Below are 20,394 nucleotides of genomic sequence, written 5' to 3' on the forward strand. Positions count from 1 at the left end.
AGCACAGGACATTTACCAATCTAGGCAAATCAACAAACATCTTTAACACAACCCCACTCTTGAATCCTCACCGCTACTGAGTCCTTGGGGTTGGGATCGTGTCCTTGGATGAAGGCAAAGCCCCACTTCCCCAGGGAGGTTCTGTTTGAGTGGTGGAATGGCTCCATTTCCTTACAGAGCATGTCATTTTTCAAAGCAGTCTGTGACACTTTTGTTTGTTTGTTTCTATACTTCCGCTGGAGATTTTCCATGCTCCAAACCCCTAGGAATTGCTGGGGCAGAGTCATCAAAAGTCAATGGTTCTGTTGGTAGCAACCTCATTGTTCTACCAGGGCAGAGTTAGTGAATGTTAATGGACCTTGATAGCCCTGTCACACAGTCTGCAGACATAGCTGCCAGCTTCCTGCTACCGGATGGATGATCACATTCACAATGACTGTTACAAGTACCAGTATTGTTCCTAAAACTGCATGGAATTCATAACTGGACCCCAAACTATCCCATAAGGTATGACTGTTCAATTAATGCCAATTGCTGTTGTAAAGAATTTGGAGTTTAATGTCCCTTCCATGGATGATCATGAGACACATTATTGTACATATTTCAAAACAGCAAATAAGTTGGTGCTGGATCAGAGGTAACCTGGCCCCTAAGAGTTGTGTTCTTGAAGATAAAACAGATTTTCACAGCAAGATTTTCTCTGACAAGTGTCACGTAGACAAGAAATTTGTGTTCTTGGAGGCAACAGCAACAGGTCCCTGGGCCCAGATGGTACCAATCTAGGCATTCAGAAGGGTCTGGAGAAGATGCTGATGACAGAAGTACACAATCTCTTTTGAAGCAGCGACTCTCCAAAGGGGGCCGGAGGGACAGCACCTATCTGTAAAAAGAATACGCAGGGCCAGCGAAGGAATCCCAGAGCAGGTACAAACAGTAACGACAATTACAAACACCGAGAGGGTCATGGTTGATGGGCCAAGCCAGCTTGGCTTCTGCAAAAGAACATTGTGACTGGCTCATATTCTGCTCAAACTCTTTGTTTGTTCTGACAAAATAGGGAGTAAGGAAGAATGGGAGGATATCATTTATTTCAACTTTCAAAAAGCCTGTGACAAAGTCCCTCTGAAGAGGTCACTAATGAAGTGAAGCCACAGGGTTAATGGTCATGTTTGGAAACAATCCAAGGGACAGAAAACAGAGAGCAGGAATAAATGGTCCATTTTCACACTGGAAGAAGTTAGCACTGGGGTCCCACGTGGCTCTATACCAGGACTGGTGTCCCATAATATACTTATTAATGACCTGGAAACAGGGGTGAGCAATGAGGCAGCAAAAATAGCAGCTGGCACCAAATTATTGAGGTTAGTCAAACCTGAAGAGGGACTTCTGAGGGGCCTACCCACGGAAGGTGAATGAGCAGCCATGTGGCCACAGAAATTCAAAGCTGACAAATGCAGAGTCATCCAGACTGGAAGAAAGATTCTGAATCATTCAGACCCACATCCGGGTACTAATTTAACACTCAGGAGAAACTCCTGGACATCGCTGTGACCAGCTTAGCGATGACTTCTGCCCAATATGCAGTGAGGATCCGAAAAGCGATCAAACATTAGGATATATAAAAAATGAGAGAGACAGTGATCCTGGGGGGTATTACAGTGCTGTTATAGAAGGGTTACCTGACCCTAGAGCCAGATAACATTAGCAAGCTGGCCTTTATGCTGTGACCACTGAAATCATTCACTTTAGAGATAAAGTTTCGTGACTGCTTCTTGGAGCAGCTAGTCCTGAAACCTACAAAAGGAGAGGCAATTCTTGATTTTGTCCTAAGTGGAGCACAGGATCTAGTCCAAGAGGTGAATACAGCTGATAATAATAGTGACCATAATATAATTAAATTTAACATCCCTGTGGCAGGAAAAACACCACAGCAGCCCAACATGGTAGCATTTAATTTCAGAAAGGGAGACTACACAAAAATGAGGAAGTTAGTTAAACAGAAATTCAAAGATACAGTGCCAAAAGTGAAATCCCTGCAAGCTACATGGAAACTTTTTAAAGACACCATAATAGAGGCTCAGCTTAAATGTATATCCCAAATTAAAAAACATAGTAATGTAACCCTTCTGCCAGTCAGAGTTGGCAGCAACAAGGGCCGGGTTCAATATCTAGGGGATCCATTCCAATAACATAATGCAAACCGGCTCAAGCCCCCACCCAGTGACCTGGGACAAATATATACCACCCCCACTGGGGGCCTCCAAGAGGCAAGCACATAGTCTGAGTGTAGCAAAAAGCCTTTTAATAACAGAGAGAAACAATGTGGCATTATGTTGGGGAAACACCACCAACAGGATTCATAATACAACCCATGAGCAAAAAACCCACCCCAAGCAAATTGGGGCATGCCCTTTTCCCTTTGGTTCTTGAGTCCAGCAACCCCAAATCACCCAAAGTCCCAAAAGTCCAATGACCCAAAAGTCTCTGTCCCTGGTCAGGGCAGCCGCAGAGTTCAAAAGTTTATCTACAGAGCTTTACCTCCCGACCTGGGTGGAGATGGGGGTGGAGGTAAGAGGCACCTTACATGATCTGAAGCTGACCGCCCCACAGCTCCATAGGCCTTCGCTCCACTCCGCTCCGCCAGCCGCCCCACAAACTGCTTCGCTCAGCTCCTCTCTGCGGCCCACCGGCAGCTCCCGCCATCCCATGAACTGCTCCACCAGCTGGTCCACAAACTGCTCTGTGTCCCACCAGCAGCTCCCGCCGTCCTATGAACTGCTCCACCAGCCTGTCCACAAGGCACTCCAGCCATCCCGTAAACTGCTCCACAATGTATCTTCAGGCTTCTCCACTACTTAACACAACGCTCAGTGATTTCAGCTCTTAGTCAGTTCAGCTCTTTAGTGAATTCAGCTTGTAGTAGGGGAGTCTCAGGGCTGGTACACTATTAGCCCAAAGGGAGCTCAGCAGCCTGTAACTAGATATCTAATGAAATCAAAATTAGCTCTGATATTCCACAGTGGAGAGAGGAGGCAGTGCAATTAGCAAGCAAGGCCCACACCCAGGGGCCTATGCCACTAAGTATTAATACTTGCCCCCAGCCTCTCTCAATTCACAGAGTTTTGGAACCCATGACCCTTACCTAGTGAGTGCTACTTAGTTGATGGTGAGCCCCTCCATCATAACAAAAGGCCAAGTACAGTTCCAAGCACAGTTCCCATAATCAGGGGAATAACGATTTATTCTTCCTACCCCAATAACAGAGACACTGGGGATCCCACAGCAGCCAAAGTGACCATTTGGGCAGCTATGGCCTCATTCTAGGCGGGGTGGGTGTGCCTATGCAAATGAGATCAGCCCCTGAAGTTCTTTTCCACAACTCACCACCAGATGTCAGGGTGGAGCTCATCCTGACACTGCTTACAGTAAGAGAACCAAAAAAGTGCCACTGTGGCTAAAAAACAAAGTAAAAGAAGCAGTGAGAGACAAAAAGGCATCCTTTAAAAAGTGGAAGTTAAATCCTAGTGAGGAAAATAGAAAGGAGCATAAACTTTGGCAAGTGAAGTGTAAAAATATAATTAGGAAGGCCAAAAAGGAATTTGAAGAACAGCTAGCCAAAAACTCCAAAAGTAATAGCAAAAAAATGTACATCAGAAGCAGGAAGCCACTGGATGATCCTGGAAGCCACTGGATGATCAAAATGCTAAAGGAGCACTCAAGGACAATAAGGCCATTGTGGAGCAATGTCTTCATGGCTAAGGATGTGAGGGAGATTCCCAAGCCTGAGCCATTCTTTTTAGGTGACAAATCTGAGGAACTGTCCAAGATTGAGGTGTCATTAGAGGAGGTTTTGGAACAAATTGATAAATTAAACAGTAATAAGTCACCAGGACCAGATGGCATTCACCCAAGAATTCTGAAGGAACTCAAATGTGAAATTGCAGAACTACTAACTGTGGTATGTAAGCTATCATTTAAATCAGATTCTTTACCAGATGACTGGAGGATAGCTAATGTGATGCCAATTTTTAAAAAGGGCTCCAGAGGTGATCCTGGCAATTACAGGCCTGTAAGTCTGACCTTAGTACCAGGCAAACTGGTTGAAACTATAGTAAAGAACAGAATTGTCAGACACATAGATGAACATAATTTGTTGGGGAAGAGTCAACATGGTTTTTGTAAAGGGAAATCATGCCTCACCAATCTACTAGAATTCTTTGAGTGTGGGGGATCCAGTGGATATAGTGTACTTAGATTTTTAGAAAGTCTTTGTCAAGGTCCCTCACCAAAGGCTCTTATGCAAAGTAAGCTGTCATGAGATAAAAAGGAAGGTCCTCTCATGGATTGGTAACTAGTTAAAAGATAGGTTTCAGAGTAGCAGCCGTGTTAGTCTGTATTCGCAAAAAGAAAAGGAGTACTTTTGGCACCTTAGAGACTAACCAATTTATTTGAGCATAAGCTTTCATGAGCTAATGCATCCGATGAAGTGAGCTGTAGCTCACGAAAGCTTATGCTCAAATAAATTGGTTAGTCTCTAAGGTGCCACAAGTACTCCTTTTCTTTTTAGTTAAAAGATAGGAAACAAAGGGTAGGAATAAATGGTCAGTTTTCAGAATGCAGTGAGGTAAATAGTGTCTGTACTAGGACGAGTGCTGTTCAACATATTCATAAATGATCTGGAAAAAGGGATAAACAGTGAGGTGGCAAAATTTGCAGATGATACAAAACTACTCAAGATAGTTAAGTCCCAAGCAGACTATGAAGAGCTACAAAGGGATCTCACAAAACTGGGTGACTGGGCAACAAAATGGCAGATGAAATTCAATGTTGATAAATGCAAAGTAATGCACATTAGAAAACATAATCCCAACTATACATATAAAATGATGTGGTCTAAATTAGCTGTTACCACTCAAGAGGGAGATCTTGGAATAATTGTGGATAGTTCTCTGAAAACATCCACCCAATGCAGCCGCAGTTAAAAAAGCGAACAGAATATTGGGAATCATTAAGAAAGGGATAGATAATAAGACAAAAAATATCATATTGCCTCTATATAAATCTATGGTACGCCCATATCTTGAATACTGCATGCAGATGTGGTTGCTCCATCTGAAAAAAAGATATATTGGAATTGGAAAAGGTTCAGAAAAGGGCAACAAAAATGATTAGGGGTATGGAGCAACTTCTGTATGAGGAGAGATTAATAAGATTGTTACTTGTCAGCTTGGAAAAGAGATGAATAAGGGGGATATGATAGAGGTCTATAAAATTATGTCTGATGTGGAGAAAGCAAATAGGGAAGTGTTATTTGCTCCTTCTCATAACACAAGAACTAGGGGGTCACCAAATGAAATTAATAGGCAGCAGGTTTAAAACAAACAAAAGGAAGTATTTCTTCACCTGGAGTCAACCTGTGGAACTCCTTGCCAGAGGATTTTGTGATGGCCAAAAACATAACAGAGTTAAAAAAAAACTAGATAAGTTCATGGAGAATAGATCCATCCATGGCTATTAACCAGGATGGGCAGGGATGGTGTCCCTAGCCTTGGGTTTTGCCAGAAGCTGGGAATGTCCGACAGGGGATGGATCACTTGATGATACCTGTTCTGTTCATTCCCTCTGCGGCACCTGGCATTGGCCGCTGTCATAAGACAGGATACTGGGCTAGATAGACCTTTGGTCTGACCCAGTATGGCCATTCTTATATTCTTATGTAACAGGCCCACTATATACCCTCCCACTGGACCCAGCAGCACTGCTGAGTTTACTGTTAAATCCGACAGCACAAAAACTTTCACAAAAAGCCACAGTTTGTCTCTCCTTTGCACTGGGGGAGCTGAGACAACAGAGGGGTCAAGGTGCTCTGAGGACAATGGTCTGGAGAGCGCTGAGAGCTGTTTGCATTTGTTGTGTGTTTCAGATGGGATTCATACACTGACCTGTGCCCTGATGCTGCTAAACACAGATCTTCATGGCCATGTAAGTAGAGCTTATCTAGGCCTCCTTCCTTCTTTCCTTCCTTCCCAAGTCTTTACCATTCTGTGGGCCATGCTGCCGGAGCACCTGGAGAAGCAGGGTGGGGCAGAAGAGAGCGCTCTGGCATTTCCAAGGTGGGACTCTCGAGACCAGGCCAGGTGAATGCCCAGTGGTGCCTGAAAGATAGCCCTGGAGACAGAGCCTCTGTTTGTGTCAAGCCCCACTTAAGTTAATGGCAAATCTCCCATTGGCTTCAATGGGGCTAGGATCTGTCCCTTTGTGTATAGTACAGGTCCAGCCCAGATAGTGGCAGTGCACCTTTGTTCCCAGTCTACCCTGCTGGGGAAGGACCCTCTGGAGCCGGGGGGAGAGGTATATCAGCTCCCCTTGACCATTCGCTCCTGGGGGTGACTGAGATTGCCATTGATTGGGGGATGGTTGTTACGATGGAGGCACCTGAGGCTAAATTCACCCCAGCTGGTTCTCTAGTGACGTCAGCAGAGTTCCCTCCGTGCATGAGTCTGATCCCTGCTCGTTTGGACCTGGACTGAGAACCACTCCCAGCTCATGTCACACAGCACCATGCACTGAGCACTATGAGATGCATTGGGTCACCTCCTACGGCAAAGCGTACGGCAGCGGGATAGCGGGGTATAGGGGACCGCTGACTGGAGGCAAGGCTGGTCTGACAACGGCAAGAGGGTATTTAAGGCGATTTCACCGGGTGGCAAAGGATTCCTAGCGCTGCACATGGGGGACATGTTCATCACAGGTTGGTGAGCCTGCTCCTGGCTGCTGGGAGGAGAGATCAGGTCAGAAATGAACATCTTCACAGCCAGGCCATGTATGAGAGGGGAAACCTAACTGACTGTAGGGGAGTAGCATATGAAAACAGAGAGTCCAGGAAATGTACGGAAAAACGACTGGGATCCCAATCCTACCCCATGAAGGGGATGGTCCTGTTACCTCTGACTCCAGCAGGAGCACGATCCTCGGACATAGGGTGTTGTCAGCATTGTTAGTCTGCCCCGTAGCGGCTATCCCCATGGCATTGCTGAGCTGACCCCAAGCCTGTATGTCGCACAGGGGCACAGCATGAGGAAATGCCTATGGACAGTGAGTCTCAAATCAGTCCTCATTCACCTCTCCTAGGAGGAGGCAAGGAGTTCAGCCTCCTAGGCCCTGGATTCCCCTTGACATGCATGGATCTCTGGGCATCCTGTAGGGGCTGTTCACACGCAGGTCTGTGCTCTGCACAACTGTTACAGTTAGAACCACATTGCCAATTGCTCACTTGGCTGTCACTGGCCCTGTCCCCTCCCACCATGGGTCAGGATTCCCCACCTTCCTACATCCATGGGTAGGGGGACCGGATAGCAAGTCTGAGAAATCGGCACACTGGCTGCAGGACAATAGGCGCCGATATAAGACAAAGCCCTGAATATCAGGACTATCTGTATAAAATCAGGACATCTGGTCACCCTACCCATGTGTTTTAATCTGGTGTTCGCTGAGGGGAAGATTGCCCTCATCCCTAGAGTGAGCCCAGAGAGCCTGCACACCCCATATTCACAGCCTGGCAAAGGCCAAGCACAGCTTCACCCCTGTGCAGCCCCATGGATGGCAGCCATGCCAAGGGGCCAGGCAGGGGGCCAGAGAGGTGTGGCCATGAGCCAGCTCCTCCCACATACTAGCCCCCAGTAATAGCAAAGCATGCCAGGAAAGGGATTGTGCCTCCGAAGGCACCCCCAAAGAGAGGCAACTTTGTGCCCACAGTGCGCAGCCTGGCCCTTAGATCTTTAATTAGCTTTCTGCAAGCAAGCCCCCATGTCCTGCTCCCATGTGAGCCCCTCCTCAGTGGGGCGAATCCAGCTGGGAGATGAGCCGCCCCCCTTGCAGAGCTTGTGGGTGCAGTGCGGTGTGTCTCAGCAGACAATGCAGGTGCTGGGGGTGAGGGGTGTGACCAAGGCGTTACCAGGAGCAGGCCGGGCTCGCCTGGAGTGCAGTATTCAGCCTGGTGCTCTGGCCTTCCAGCTGAGTGGTGAGTTCTCACACCCACGTTCTCAGCGTGCGGTGGTGGGGACCAGGCGTTTGTACCAGCGCCGCCCCTAGAATGAACCATCTGGCTGCAAATGCTCATTGACGGCTGCATCACAGCCACCCTCTGCCGCTGGGTCTGGGGGGAGAGGAGTGAGCGCTACCCCCGATGGCATCCATAGGGTCTAACAGGCCACGGACCGAGCAGCCCGCTCTGACGGTCGCTGTTCTGCTGCACCCGCCACTCCCTCCTTCACGCACACGCTGCTTGTGGGATGATTATTAGTTTGAGTTTGTGCGTTTTTAGGGCCAGATCAGATTTGGTTGCAATTCTGACAGAGTCTCCTCTGTGGCCAGCTCCACCCGTGTGCTGAGAGGAGGTTTCTTCCTGCTCCTCAAGCTGGGAGGACAAGGAAATAATGCTCTGCAGACGGAGTGAGGCCAGAGAAGTCTAGACTGAGCTAGCAGCCCAATGGATTTTCAGCTTCAATCGCAGACCAGCATAAGGTTGAGAGAGAGGCTTAAGGCTGTCTTGGCTTCAGGGTGCCATGGGGGGCGTGGATTAAATTTGAGTGGGGCTGTGACCCCGTTTGCCTGGGTAGGACACCCCATTCTTGCAGCCTTTCTGGCACCCAGGGGCCCCAGACATCCCTAGCCCCCAGGGAGAAGTGGAGAAAGGAGCTCCAGACACCCCCAGTCTGCAGGAAGGTGGGAGGACTGGATCCTTTTGGTGCTTCCTCGGGAAGCGGAGATGCAGAAGGAGGATGGGGGCTGGGGCTCCCAGAACTGCCTGGCCCCTGGTGGGGATGGTGCTTTTCAGCCTGACTGCATCACTGTGGAGGAGCTTGCGCCTGGGTGTGGGGCAGGGAGAGCTCAGAGCTGGGTGCAGAATAAGGTCGGGGGGAAGAGCGCAGGGCTGGGTGCTAGGGGACAGCTTGGAGCTGGCTGCAGGGCGGTGTGAGGGGAAAAGCTCAGGACTCAGTGTTGAGCCGCTGGAGTGAGGGGTGTGCAGAGCTGGAGAGAGGGGGAGTGTATGTGGCTGAGGGCAGTGGGGAGTGTGGGGGAGAGAGCACGGGGCTGGGTGTGCAGCAGGGAGAGCTCAGAGCTGGGTGCAGAGTAACATCAGGGGAAGAGTATGGGGCTGGGGGGAGTGTGGGGGAGAGAGCATGGGGATGGGGGCAGGGCAGGGAAGGGAAAGAGGAAGGGAAAGGGCCCCTACCTTAGGAAAATTCTGGTTGCACCCCTTTCTGGGATGGAGGTGCATCCTGCAGCAGAGGGCAGGAGAAGGGCCTGAGGAGCAACTAACATACCACAGGGCTTGAGACTGCCATGAAACAGATAAGCTAGGCAGGAGGATATTTAAGCAGGGGCACAGGACACAGGTCAAAAATAACGGGCAAGATCCTGCTTAGCCCTTGGCCCCTAGCAGCACAAGGGCAGCTGACATGTTGAACGGCCGCCCTCAACCTCCCATCCGCCGGGGCAATTGCAGGTGCCATTTTCTCTGCTCCACGCTCAGCTGTATTCCATGGGGGGCTGCTGTGCCCAACTTTAAGGTACCCCGCTGTCATGAGGACATTGAAATGCATAAGCAACCTGAACGATTTGCTCTGAATCCAATCCAAGCCATCGGCTAGCGCCCCACTTGGCTTAGCAATGACACGGCCAAGCTTCTGGCAGCACAATGACTAGACGCTAGAGAAAGAGAGGGGCTTCGAAGCCCTGATGTCAGAGCTACCTCTAAAGTAAGCTACAGAGAAAAAAGAAATTACAGTGCAACAGAGACACAAGCAGCACAAACAGCGAATGTCTCATTGCCCTCCGTTAGCAAGAGTCCCTAATAGAATGTGTGTAGCGCCCAGCATTACAAGGCCACCATAGATAACATTCTGGGATCTCCCAGGGCTGGCAGGACTGACCCACTGTCAAATGAATCACAGGTTCCCAAGAGTAGTGTATGTGCCGTACAGAATGGATAGCATTACATTAGCCACCGGCTAGATTTCCAGATGCCCATCAGGAAAATAAATATGCACTGAGCATGGTGTTTCATGGTCTTTAATCTGGGTTTGGAACAGGATTCTGCAAGAACAGAACATCTCACAAATCCTTTACATGAACTGAGTACAACTGGTCAACTTTCTTTTTCATCAAAGCATTTTTTTCCCCTCAACCAAAAATGGCTTTCCAGCCAAAACACAAAATTCCCTTTCAGTCAAAATATTCCTGTTTTTTGATGAAAAACCAATCCCTCCAAAATTGTACAGAAAACTGGAATTTTTTCAAAGATCCAAAACACTTGCATTTGCGGTTTTTCACTGGGAAAATGCTCATCGTAAATTTCAAAAGAAACATTTTTTTCTAACTGCCCAGGGACAACAATTGATATTTTGTGATCGGCTTTAGAAATGAGGGTCAATGTGAGTTTCCCGGGCTATGGAGGTTTCTCTTCGCTGTGAAGGTTCTTTTCTATATTTTTTTGCGTGTGTGACATTAATTTCTTCTTCTCCTTCTTCTCCTCCTTTTTTCCTCCTTCTGCTCCTGGATCCTCTCTTTCTGCTCTTTAACCCTTTGCCAGGTGGTAAGTGCAGTGATTGTAGTGCTTTGCTTGAAGTTTTGGCATTTGATTTGGCTTTTTCCTGTGTAAGTCCTTTTGTTTGTGTGGATACCTACGTGATTGTGCATTACAAGAATGTAGTTTAAAAAGTACCTGAATTGCATGTATTTCTGGTGGGGGTTGGGGGAGTGATTCCCTGCTACATCCCAGAGGCCCAGTCCTGCTCCTATTGAATGAAATCAGTGGCAGAACTCCCATAGACTTCAATAGCAAAAGGATTCCTCAAACTAAAATGCTATTAATCATGCATCAGCATCTGGGTTCCTCTCACTGATATTCACAGCACCCACTCTGACACCTCATCACAGCAGAGCCTAAAAACACGCTGAATGTTTCCCACAGTCTACATTCCTTCCCGTGGGTTTCAATGAGTCAAAAATCTTCTTCTGACCAAGGATCACTCAGTACAACAGTCTTTTAGGGGTAGCAACCTTTCTAAAGACATCATTAATAATACATTGAAGATTCATAGACATTCCTCATTTTAAAATAAATGCTAAGGGAGGCAGAATATGTGATTTGATCTGCCTCCTTCTTCGTAACTGTTTGGTTACAGGTGCTGTAACAACAACACCTATTACGTTATTTATTGACATAATGGAGATGTGTTTCAACATATTACTGCACATTGCTGCGAGGTGGGAGATATCGTGAAATCCCACTTGCTAGGAAGGGGTTAACCCCAGCTGGTTGCTGGAGCAGGTGCAGTGCGGTGAGCCTGGAATCGACTAGTGCTGGGTGCACTTGGATCATGTTTTCAAGCTTTTCTCTGTAACCAAAAGGATCTCAAAACATTTTTTTGTAATAACACCTGAGTTTGTCACATAATCACATGACTCCTGTACCTGGGGCTTTAAGAGAAATACCAAATAATGGGAGCCTTGTGGTAAAATGAGAGTTGGCAACACCACAATGTGACTTTGCTGTTGGCTGCTTCAGGTCCTGAGATCTTCTGGAAAGGAGCTAGCTACAGTGTGCAGGAGACCTCTTGGATTCTGTCTGCAATGATCTCACAACCTTCTCATGCATGACTGCTGGTTATTATTACACCTGGGTCAAGACTTTTGGCCAGAACATAACAATAATGAATAAGTATCACCGTGTTGCCTCATCTTGCAGTTTTATCACAACACTCATGATATTTCATGTGGTTTTTTTCTTAAAGCCCCAGCTCCTGAAGTCATGTAATGACAGGGTAATCTCAGCTTTCATGGAAGAAAGTGGTTGCAGAGCAAAGCTTGAAATCGTGATCCCTAAAAGCTCAAAAATTAGCCCTTCCCCCACATTAGTGTTCTAAAATCTCATGATTGTTAAGCCAATCTCATGACTTGGGGGGGGAGGTTTAGATTGGATATTAGGAAAAACTTTTTCACTATGAGGGTGGTGAAACACTGGAATGCGTTACCTAGGGAGGTGGTAGAATCTCCTTCCTTACAGGTTTTTAAGGACAGGCTTGAAAAAGCCCTGGCTGGGATGATTTAACTGGGAATTAGTCCTGCTTCGAGCAGGGGGTTGGACTGGGGTCCCTTCCAACCCTGATATTCTATGATTCTATGATTCTATGACTTGGGGTGCCTGATTCATGACTTTTGAATGTCTGGGGTTGGCAGTTCTGCAGTGTTAAAACAATAGGAAATCGGCACCGGTTTGAGATTGGACCTTGCTCCCCTGCGTCATCCAGGATCTGAGTTTAGGCTTGATGAAGCTGGAACCTGATCTTGCAAGCTTTATGCAGGCCAAGCCCCAAATGAAAGCAACAGAAGTTTTGCCTGCTTGAAGCCTGCAGGATTGGACCCTCTGTCCAAATGGTTTTGTTTCTCCAGCCTATCTTGTAAGCAGTTTGGGGCAGGAACTCTACCTTCTTCAGGTTGGTTTTGTTTGACATTGTGGCATGCCAATGCCACACAGCAACTAATGAATCATAAAATAATGGGGCTGTTTTTTTCAAAATGTTAGGTATGCAAATGCATGCACAAAATTCACAGCTACTTTGCACCAGCAGTGACCACTGTTGTGCATGCAAACTGGGTGATTGAATGTGCCTAATTCACCTAATCAGTCATTTGCATGCACAATAATGTGATTTGGATATGAAACCCATTGAGTATTTGGGCGTCATTTAGTTTTTCCATAGATAGCTAGATGTAAATCTGGAGCAACTCCATCAACCCAGTGGAGTCACACTGATGTCATACTGGTTTAAACAAAGTAGGAGGCGATTCAGGCACTTTGTTTATTGCAGACCTTGTGAGTGAATGCCGACTAGTCCTTGGGCCAAATTCTGACTCCTGCACAAAGCCCATGTAAATGGACCATGCCCAGAAGTTCTCCAAGGAGTGGAATCCCCACACACCCAGGCCACACAACAGCAGAGCCACTTTGTCAGGGCTACCACAGCCTTCGGGGTGAAATAACATCCATGGTCCCTGCATTCCCCATTAGCAAGGGGGTTTGGACAGTGGATCCATATAGCTCTAGATCCACTAGGCACACACCCATCCATCCTTCCCTCCCAACCTTTCAGCCTCTCATGAGGCGGCACAGGGACTGCAGCTGCTGAGAACCCCTCTGTGACTGGAGCCCCAGTCTCATGGCCTTTGAGGCTGTTTGTGGGTCTGTATTTCCCAGGCTGCTCCTGAACTCTTCCTTAGAGAAGCTAATCTTGGTGAAAACCTCACTAGTTTCCTTGGGAAGGGGGGTTTCCCCCTCATCCCCTACAATACAGACAGATGCAGTTACCGTAATTACACGTCCGAGCCTCACTGCCCTCTTTCATCTTTCTCTCCTTGGGTGCACCAGAACGCCATGCACACAACACAGGCTTTTTGCTGCTAGTGCTTTTGCTGAAGGAGGCAGCAGGGTCCAATGCAGAGGTCTGAGTCCTAGTCCCAGCTTGCCCATCACCTTTCCATGGGACCTCCAGCAAGTCACTTCCCAGTTCTGTGCCTCAGTTTCCCCACCTATAAAATGGGGATGGAGACCCTGACCTGCTGTAGTGTCATGCTTTCAGAGCTACTGCTGAAAAGAGCTATAGAGGCCAGATCGTCAGCTGGAGTAAATCAGCATCACTCCACTGCTTTCCCTGAGCATTTTAGGAAAGGCCAAGAGAGCCATTTTATCCCATCCCTTCTAACTCAACATCAGCATTGATCCAAATCTGCCATGTCTGCAGCTGCTCTACGAGTTGCTGTGAAGAAGAAATGACACGTTACAGATGGTGCAATGCCAGCTAGAACAGAGGGCCACTGGGTACCAACCACAGGGCAGACTGTTCAAACCCAGGGCACAAACCCTAAGTTGGCCGTGAGTTCTAAACTTAGATTTCACCATGCAGCTGCACATCAGGCCCTTTAAAAGCCTTACCAAGGAGTCACAGACAGTCATCCCCTTGGGTTCTCTGGTCTGTCTCGCCGCTCTGGTGAGCTTATCTCTGTGATCAATGGCCCCTTACACCAAGAATCACAGCAATATTCAGGTTATTCCTGATCCGAAAGGACCAATCACTGACCCCAGGTCCATTGTGCTTTAGGTCTCATACCAAAGACAAAGCATGTAGCCAGTATTATAGTAAACTAATGAAGATTTATTAACTAGGAAAGGGAAATTAGTTATTTACAAGGTTCAAGCAATCAAACAAACACACAAATGAGTTACAGTCTAAGGTTTTAAAGGTAATAGAGGCTTCTGTCATCAGCAAGCTCCATTTAACCTTTAGGGCTAACCCAGGCTAGGCAGCTGGGGATCTCTTGCTCATGCCTAGAAACACTTAGACTCCCTCCCCCCACACACACACACCCCTGAGTCCAAGCACCAGAGAGATCCTTAGTTCCTTTGGTTTGGGGTTTTTTATCCCCCTCCTGCCATGGACTCTGAGCTGCAATCTCAGCTGATGGGAGAAATCCACTTGCAGGACTCATCTTCATGGGAAGGAGAGTAGAAAACAATCAGAGTCTTTGGTCCTTTTGTTGATGGTTTCTCAGTCCAGATGTAGGGAGTTTCCAATTGTAAGATCCAACCCGAGCCCATCTGGTATTGAGGGGGTCTCCTCTTTCGGGGAAGGGAGCTAATAATTTCTGTAGAAGAGCAACTCTTCACACTAATTAAATTCTCTCTCCCGCCTGGCGATTCAGACAGTCAGAGAAGCTCACAATATAGCCACTCAAACATTACATTACCCTATGGAATGCAGACATTACAAGTGAGATTAATGCAGGCAGCAGCTCACGAGCATTCAATAGAGTCCAAACACTTGCTTATGATTCTGATACCTATTCTACCACTATTAACCCACAGAGTTGGTTGTGAGCCAAACAGATTCCAGCTGTGCATCTTAGTGTCCATTGGAGACATGGGGACCTTGGCATGAGCTGGCATCTGATCTGCCAGCATCACAACCACGTAGTGCCACTTGGTAGCCAATGGTCCCTCTAATTTTTGACAGGCCGTGTGTGCAAAAAATGTCTTCTGTGCAAATTTTTGTGCTTCTGTGCAAATTTTTGTGCGTGCGGTGTTTCGCCGTGTGCACAGGGTTTAGGATCTGTGCGCACACACACGCGCACAGCTTAGAGGGAACAGTGTTGGTGGCTATGATTGGTCTGCAACGGGTTGTATTGTCACTTCCATAGTGACATCCTACTTTACACACTTTCCTGACAGCCATCCCATGCTAGGTTTCATGAGCATACCACTGTCATCCAGTAGTTACTGCCCCAGAGCTCCCTGGCCCCAGGCAGCATCTGTGAGCACTGAGAAATCAATCTGGGTAAACTAAGCCACACCCCACTGTGAAGCCACAGAGAGAAGAGTTTTCAAAGGCCAGGAATGTAATAGGATGCTGTACTTTCCAGATGATGTGTTCGCCAATTTCAGGCATCACTTTAAAGCTCATCAAATGCGATCAGACCTCCCAGAGACAAGCGAGGAGGGCAGTGCTCTTAGAGAGCTGCAGTGTCTTCAGCTCCCTGCTGTGTCAGAGTGCCTCATTTTCCTTCTGAGTCCGGAGCCTTTTGAATCTGGAGGCTGCACTGCACCTTTGCTTTTCCCCTCCTTATCTAAACCTCTGGGCTAACCCTCCTGCTCAGAGCTCTGTCACCTACTGAGCCACCTAATGAGGGCACCTAGCCAGCCTTCCATCAAGAGATAGTACCGGGTCTGTGGGAGAAGCAGAGAGGAGTCACTGATGCTTGACTGCATCAGATGCTGGAGACACGCATCAGGGAGGTAACTCTATATGAATGAGCTCTAAACGAATACTCTATGAGTGAGCTACACAGAGACCTGATCTTTCACTTCTCATCCCGTGTCCAGGAGCATGTAGCATTGGGTAAAAGTTCATTCTCCTAGGGGAACATAGCAGTAATCACTGCCCAGATTTCTCCTTCTGCCATTGGCCAGTGCCTGAGGCTTCATAGAAAGGCAAGTTGACCTTGTGCATGTGGCTAGTCAGCTGCTCAGGGAAATATCTCTTTCAAAGCTCTGCAGGCAACCCTTTATGCAATGAGAACCCTATTCAGCAAGGTACATAAGAAAGTGCTTAACTGTAAGCATGTGAAAGCTCATATTGAATGGAACTACTCCATGCATCACGTTAAGCAGTGTGCGTAAGTACCTCGCTGAATCAGGTTTCGTGGCACAAGAATGTCTCCTTTGGTCTCATTTTGAATGATGTTTTTTTCTAGTGTAGCTGCAGCCGATTGGTGCATCCATGTTCACTATCTGATACCCTTTGGAGTGGTTTCCATGAGAGCATTCAGCCCCTGAAGATGCTGCGGGCAACAACATGTATTTACTTCTTGCGAATGTGGAACAACTTCTGTGAAGTAGTGATGGGTTCCAGCTGCAAGACTCTTCCACAGTTAATGGTCTTTGGGGTCTGGGTGGTTTTCTAAAGCCCATTCTAAACACAGGGGATGTGTGTGACAATCAAACCTGGCTTTGGATGTCAGGCACCTCCACAGCTTTGGGGTTCGGATTCAGGATTCTGGTTGTGACTTATCTCTAAAGGAAACAAACCACAAGTGGTGTCCACATCCACCTGGCTTCGACTCAGGGACCCTAAAGAGGCAGGGATCTCACACTGCCGTGAGCAAGCACTGCTCAGTGGCAGGAGAACCCACTGACACCAGGGATAATGCTGGCCCATTACACTAGAGAGATTTAATGAGCCTGTCCATACTAGTTAATGTTGATGGGAGCCTGGCCTAGGGGACAGAGCAGTGGTATGTGTTCTTCCCTTTGCCTAGCTCAGAGAATGGCTGCTGACCCCAGTGCTGCTCCCTACTGGAGCCGGGCTATGGGGCATTTGTGCGTATAAGCAGGAACAGATGGAAACTCCACTAGCTGATTCAAGGATACTTGGTACCACTCGCAGTGGGCAGAGATATTCGTCCCCTCTCTGGGTGAGGATATTCCACACCTCAGGATCACCAGCACCAGGTCCCTCTCTTGGAGGTCCATTATGCCTCTCCCCCAAGCTCCATCCGCACAATTCTGTTAAGGTGGTGGCTTGCAGCACTGCCATACCCTGGCTAGCAAGTGGGCATGAGTCCCACTGCCCTCTATGGGAGAGAAACAGCACTGCTTGGCTTTGCATTCTAGCTCCTAGGCTGCCCAGAGTTAACTTATTAGCAGGGACATGGCCAAGACTTTATAATATGTGTGTCTATAGTTAGGCTTCTAAATAAGATCCCTAAGTTTCAATATTAGCTCAGACTTCAATAGGGGCTGCTGGGTGGTCGGCTGGCTGGAAAAATTGGGCCCTATTAAGTTCCATGAATATGTACTGAAGGGCCTGAATGTAGGCCCCCACCTTTGCAAAGATGGGCTTGTCCTTTTGGAAGAGTGAGTTGTGTTTCTGCGGCTGCTGGGGAGTTCTGCGTAGCCACGGTGTCGACTGCAAAGCCCTAGGAGGCTGCAGATTTGTTACAGCGCTTTATTGCTCTCCCCCCTGACCTCCCCGGCGTGTTGACTAATCCAAACCCTGCTAGTGATAGTATGCATAATTGGGAATATCAGACAGAGTCATTCAAATGTGGCACCAGCAACCAGAGCCACTCAGAGAGAAACATGTCCTCAATTCAAACACGGCTAATGGGGCAGCAGCGGGCAAAGCTAGCCGTGTTAATCTCAAAGCCTGCCCACATGGTGTTAGCTAGTGATATGGGACAAAGCAACATCAGAGCTGCAAGCAACCAGTGCTGCAGAGCGGTGAAGGCTGTGCACAGCGATAAATCTGCCAGGGAGTCAGCACATCCTAGTCGGCCTCCTCCTTTGCTTTTTGATGGGCTTTCACGCCAATTGAGGGTTCATTTCTAGTGCATGGGGAGCATTTCTAGGGTTGGGGGGAAGGTGCTTGTTTCATTTGTTTTTAGAGTTTCTTTTCCACCCTGTCGACCGCCAGAACCCACCTCACTTTGCACTGATTCACCCTGGTCACTGTAAGCAGGGTCCCACAGATCACACATAATGAGCCATCATTGCTGTCCTTCTGGATGACAGCCCCTGTGCTCTCCTCTTGCACCGTGGTGAATACAGCAGTTCTTCACCCCAGAGCCACCCCTCTCATTCCATCCCAGGATGGGTGCTGGCTTTAACTACTTTGATAGTATAGCAAAGCCTTGTTAGGACTTCTGGTTTTAGGTATTAACTGAAAAACACCCCCAGTACAAAGCAAATGAAAGCAGTGTTTAACCAAGAAATACTGAAAAGACACCAAAACTGGGTACTTGTGTCTAAGGGCTTGTCTACACGGAACAGTAACGTGGACTAGGGGAGTGTGATTTCCAAAGCCCACAAACATGTTGGTCATTAATTGGTCTCTGTTGACCCTGCTGGTGTGTAGTGCACTTTAACATAGGACTGTTTGAAACGGTCTGATGTGAAAGCACCCTTGGGAACATTACAAACAGATCGCTCTTTACAGTACATACTATATATACATCACAGTACTCACTACAGAGTATACCAAGAGAACCCCCCAGATTTTTGGACATCTACCTAAAAATTGCTAAAAATAACCCACCCAGCCCTCCAGTCAAACACTTCACAGCCACTCTATGCTACTTTGTCTCCAGGGAATCAAGCCCAGTGTTATTTGCTACAGTAGGAGCACCTGGGTTTGGGGACTCAGCTGTTGTGTCAGACTCTCAATCTGGATTCAGTAATGTGTGATTGCCAGAGGTAAGCCCATGTTAGAAGGCCGGCTCCAGATTTGGATTGGGAACACTGCCGAATTGGTGTGGGGAGAAGGGTAGATTTGAAAAATGTGGAGCCAGGTTCAGATTGCAAACATCAGATACCACAGTGATGAGCCTGACAGAAGAACCTCTATAGAAGAGAGGAGCCACAACATTCACGGGTGTTCAGCGTTAGGCTGTTGGATCAGGTCCCATTCTAATAGACACAATCAGTTGCTCAAAGCAGTTTGATTAAACTGGGAGCTATCCAGGGGTTTAATGCTCTGTTTCTTTGCATTGCAGAATATTGGAAAGAAGATGTCATGCCAACAATTTATAGCAAACCTGGATGGCTTAAATGATGGGAAGGACTTTGCAAAGGATCTGCTGAAGGTAATGTGATATCAATGTTAGTGTTATTAGGGTGGCACCTAAAGGCACCATCTCCAAGGTGGGCCCATTGTGCTAGGTGCTGTACATTCACATAATGAAAAACAGTCTCTGCCCTGAAAAGCTAATCATTTGAATAGCCCATTGGTAGGAGGGGAACCAAACAGAAAGGCAAAGTGTCTCATACAAAGCAAAGCCAGGAATAGAACCTGGTTAGCTTGATTCCTCGCCTCAAGCCCTTGCTGCTGAGTTAATTCTGGCGGTCCCGACCGTCAGAGTACAAACGTACCTTCCGTTTTCCTTCCAGGGTAGTGTTGAAGCTTTGCAGCAGTCTTGGCTAAACTAAGAAAGCACAAGAAGCTTGTGATAACTTGGCATGTCAGAATAGGTCCGTTTTCCTGGGACCATCTTTTGTTTGTACTCTGTGATTTCTCGCTGTCCTCGTAGTGTACCAAAGTGTAGCTGTCTGCCTCACTAGATACGTAGCCCACAGCGCCACTGCATCTGAACACAGAGCAATGCACCCAAAATAATGTGGGGCTTCAGTTTCCCTTATTACATTCCCTGCCAGTGAGTCCAACCCTGTATTCGGAGCTCCTTGTAGGTTCTGCCCAGGGAAGAGAGCCAGGAATTCCTTAGGTCTCACCCAGCCACTGGCACAGCTCTGCCTTAACACTACTTTGGCCTTTACAAGTGCTAGCTAGTCCTGTCTCCCAGCTCCTCAGTGAGGCTGTTACACATCACTGCCCCGTTTCACAGATGGGGAGCATGGAGCACAGAGAGACTTACCAGGAGTAGAATGCAGATCCCCTGGTTTTCAGGCACTAGCCTGGTGACTACCCCTGCAGTAGGGAATTGCAGAGAAATCTCCCACCCATGGCTAAGCTAGTCGTGATAGCAATGGGAATTCTGGTCTAAAATCCCCTACTGCAGACACTGACGTCCCCTCTGACGTCTCATCTATGGTAGTATCTTTCAAACCTGTAAGTCCCAATAGGTGCAGCTGTACCAGTGGGAACTGCAGTGTAGCCATGGCTCAGATGGGCTCTGTCATCTCACCCTAGAGGTGGGGACTCCCCTCTTAGACCTGGGTCGTTCCAAATGCCCACCCCTCACCTTGGGCGGGGAGCCTTCCAACAGCCTCTGAGAAGGCAGGAGTTCATGCAGGAATCACTCCAGTTCACAGATGTAGCCCAG

General features: G+C 47.8%; 1 protein-coding gene across 5 annotated transcripts in view; it reads left to right on the forward strand.

Annotated features, from left to right (window-relative positions):
- PSD2 (pleckstrin and Sec7 domain containing 2) overlaps positions 1-20,394 on the forward strand; it is a 172,434-nt gene that overhangs the window by 123,361 nt on the left and 28,679 nt on the right. For 3 of the 5 annotated variants that reach the window (XM_075131390.1, XM_075131389.1, XM_075131392.1), the window contains 2 exons: positions 5,924-5,984; positions 19,110-19,200. In XM_075131390.1, coding sequence (XP_074987491.1) covers positions 5,924-5,984; positions 19,110-19,200 — 152 coding nt within the window. The remainder of the gene's footprint in view (positions 1-5,923; positions 5,985-19,109; positions 19,201-20,394) is intronic. The other 2 variants (XM_075131391.1, XM_048861118.2) reach the window with 1 other exon arrangement.

The sequence above is a fragment of the Caretta caretta genome, chromosome 8 (genome assembly GCF_965140235.1).
Source record: "Caretta caretta isolate rCarCar2 chromosome 8, rCarCar1.hap1, whole genome shotgun sequence".
Lineage (NCBI taxonomy): Eukaryota > Metazoa > Chordata > Testudines > Cheloniidae > Caretta > Caretta caretta.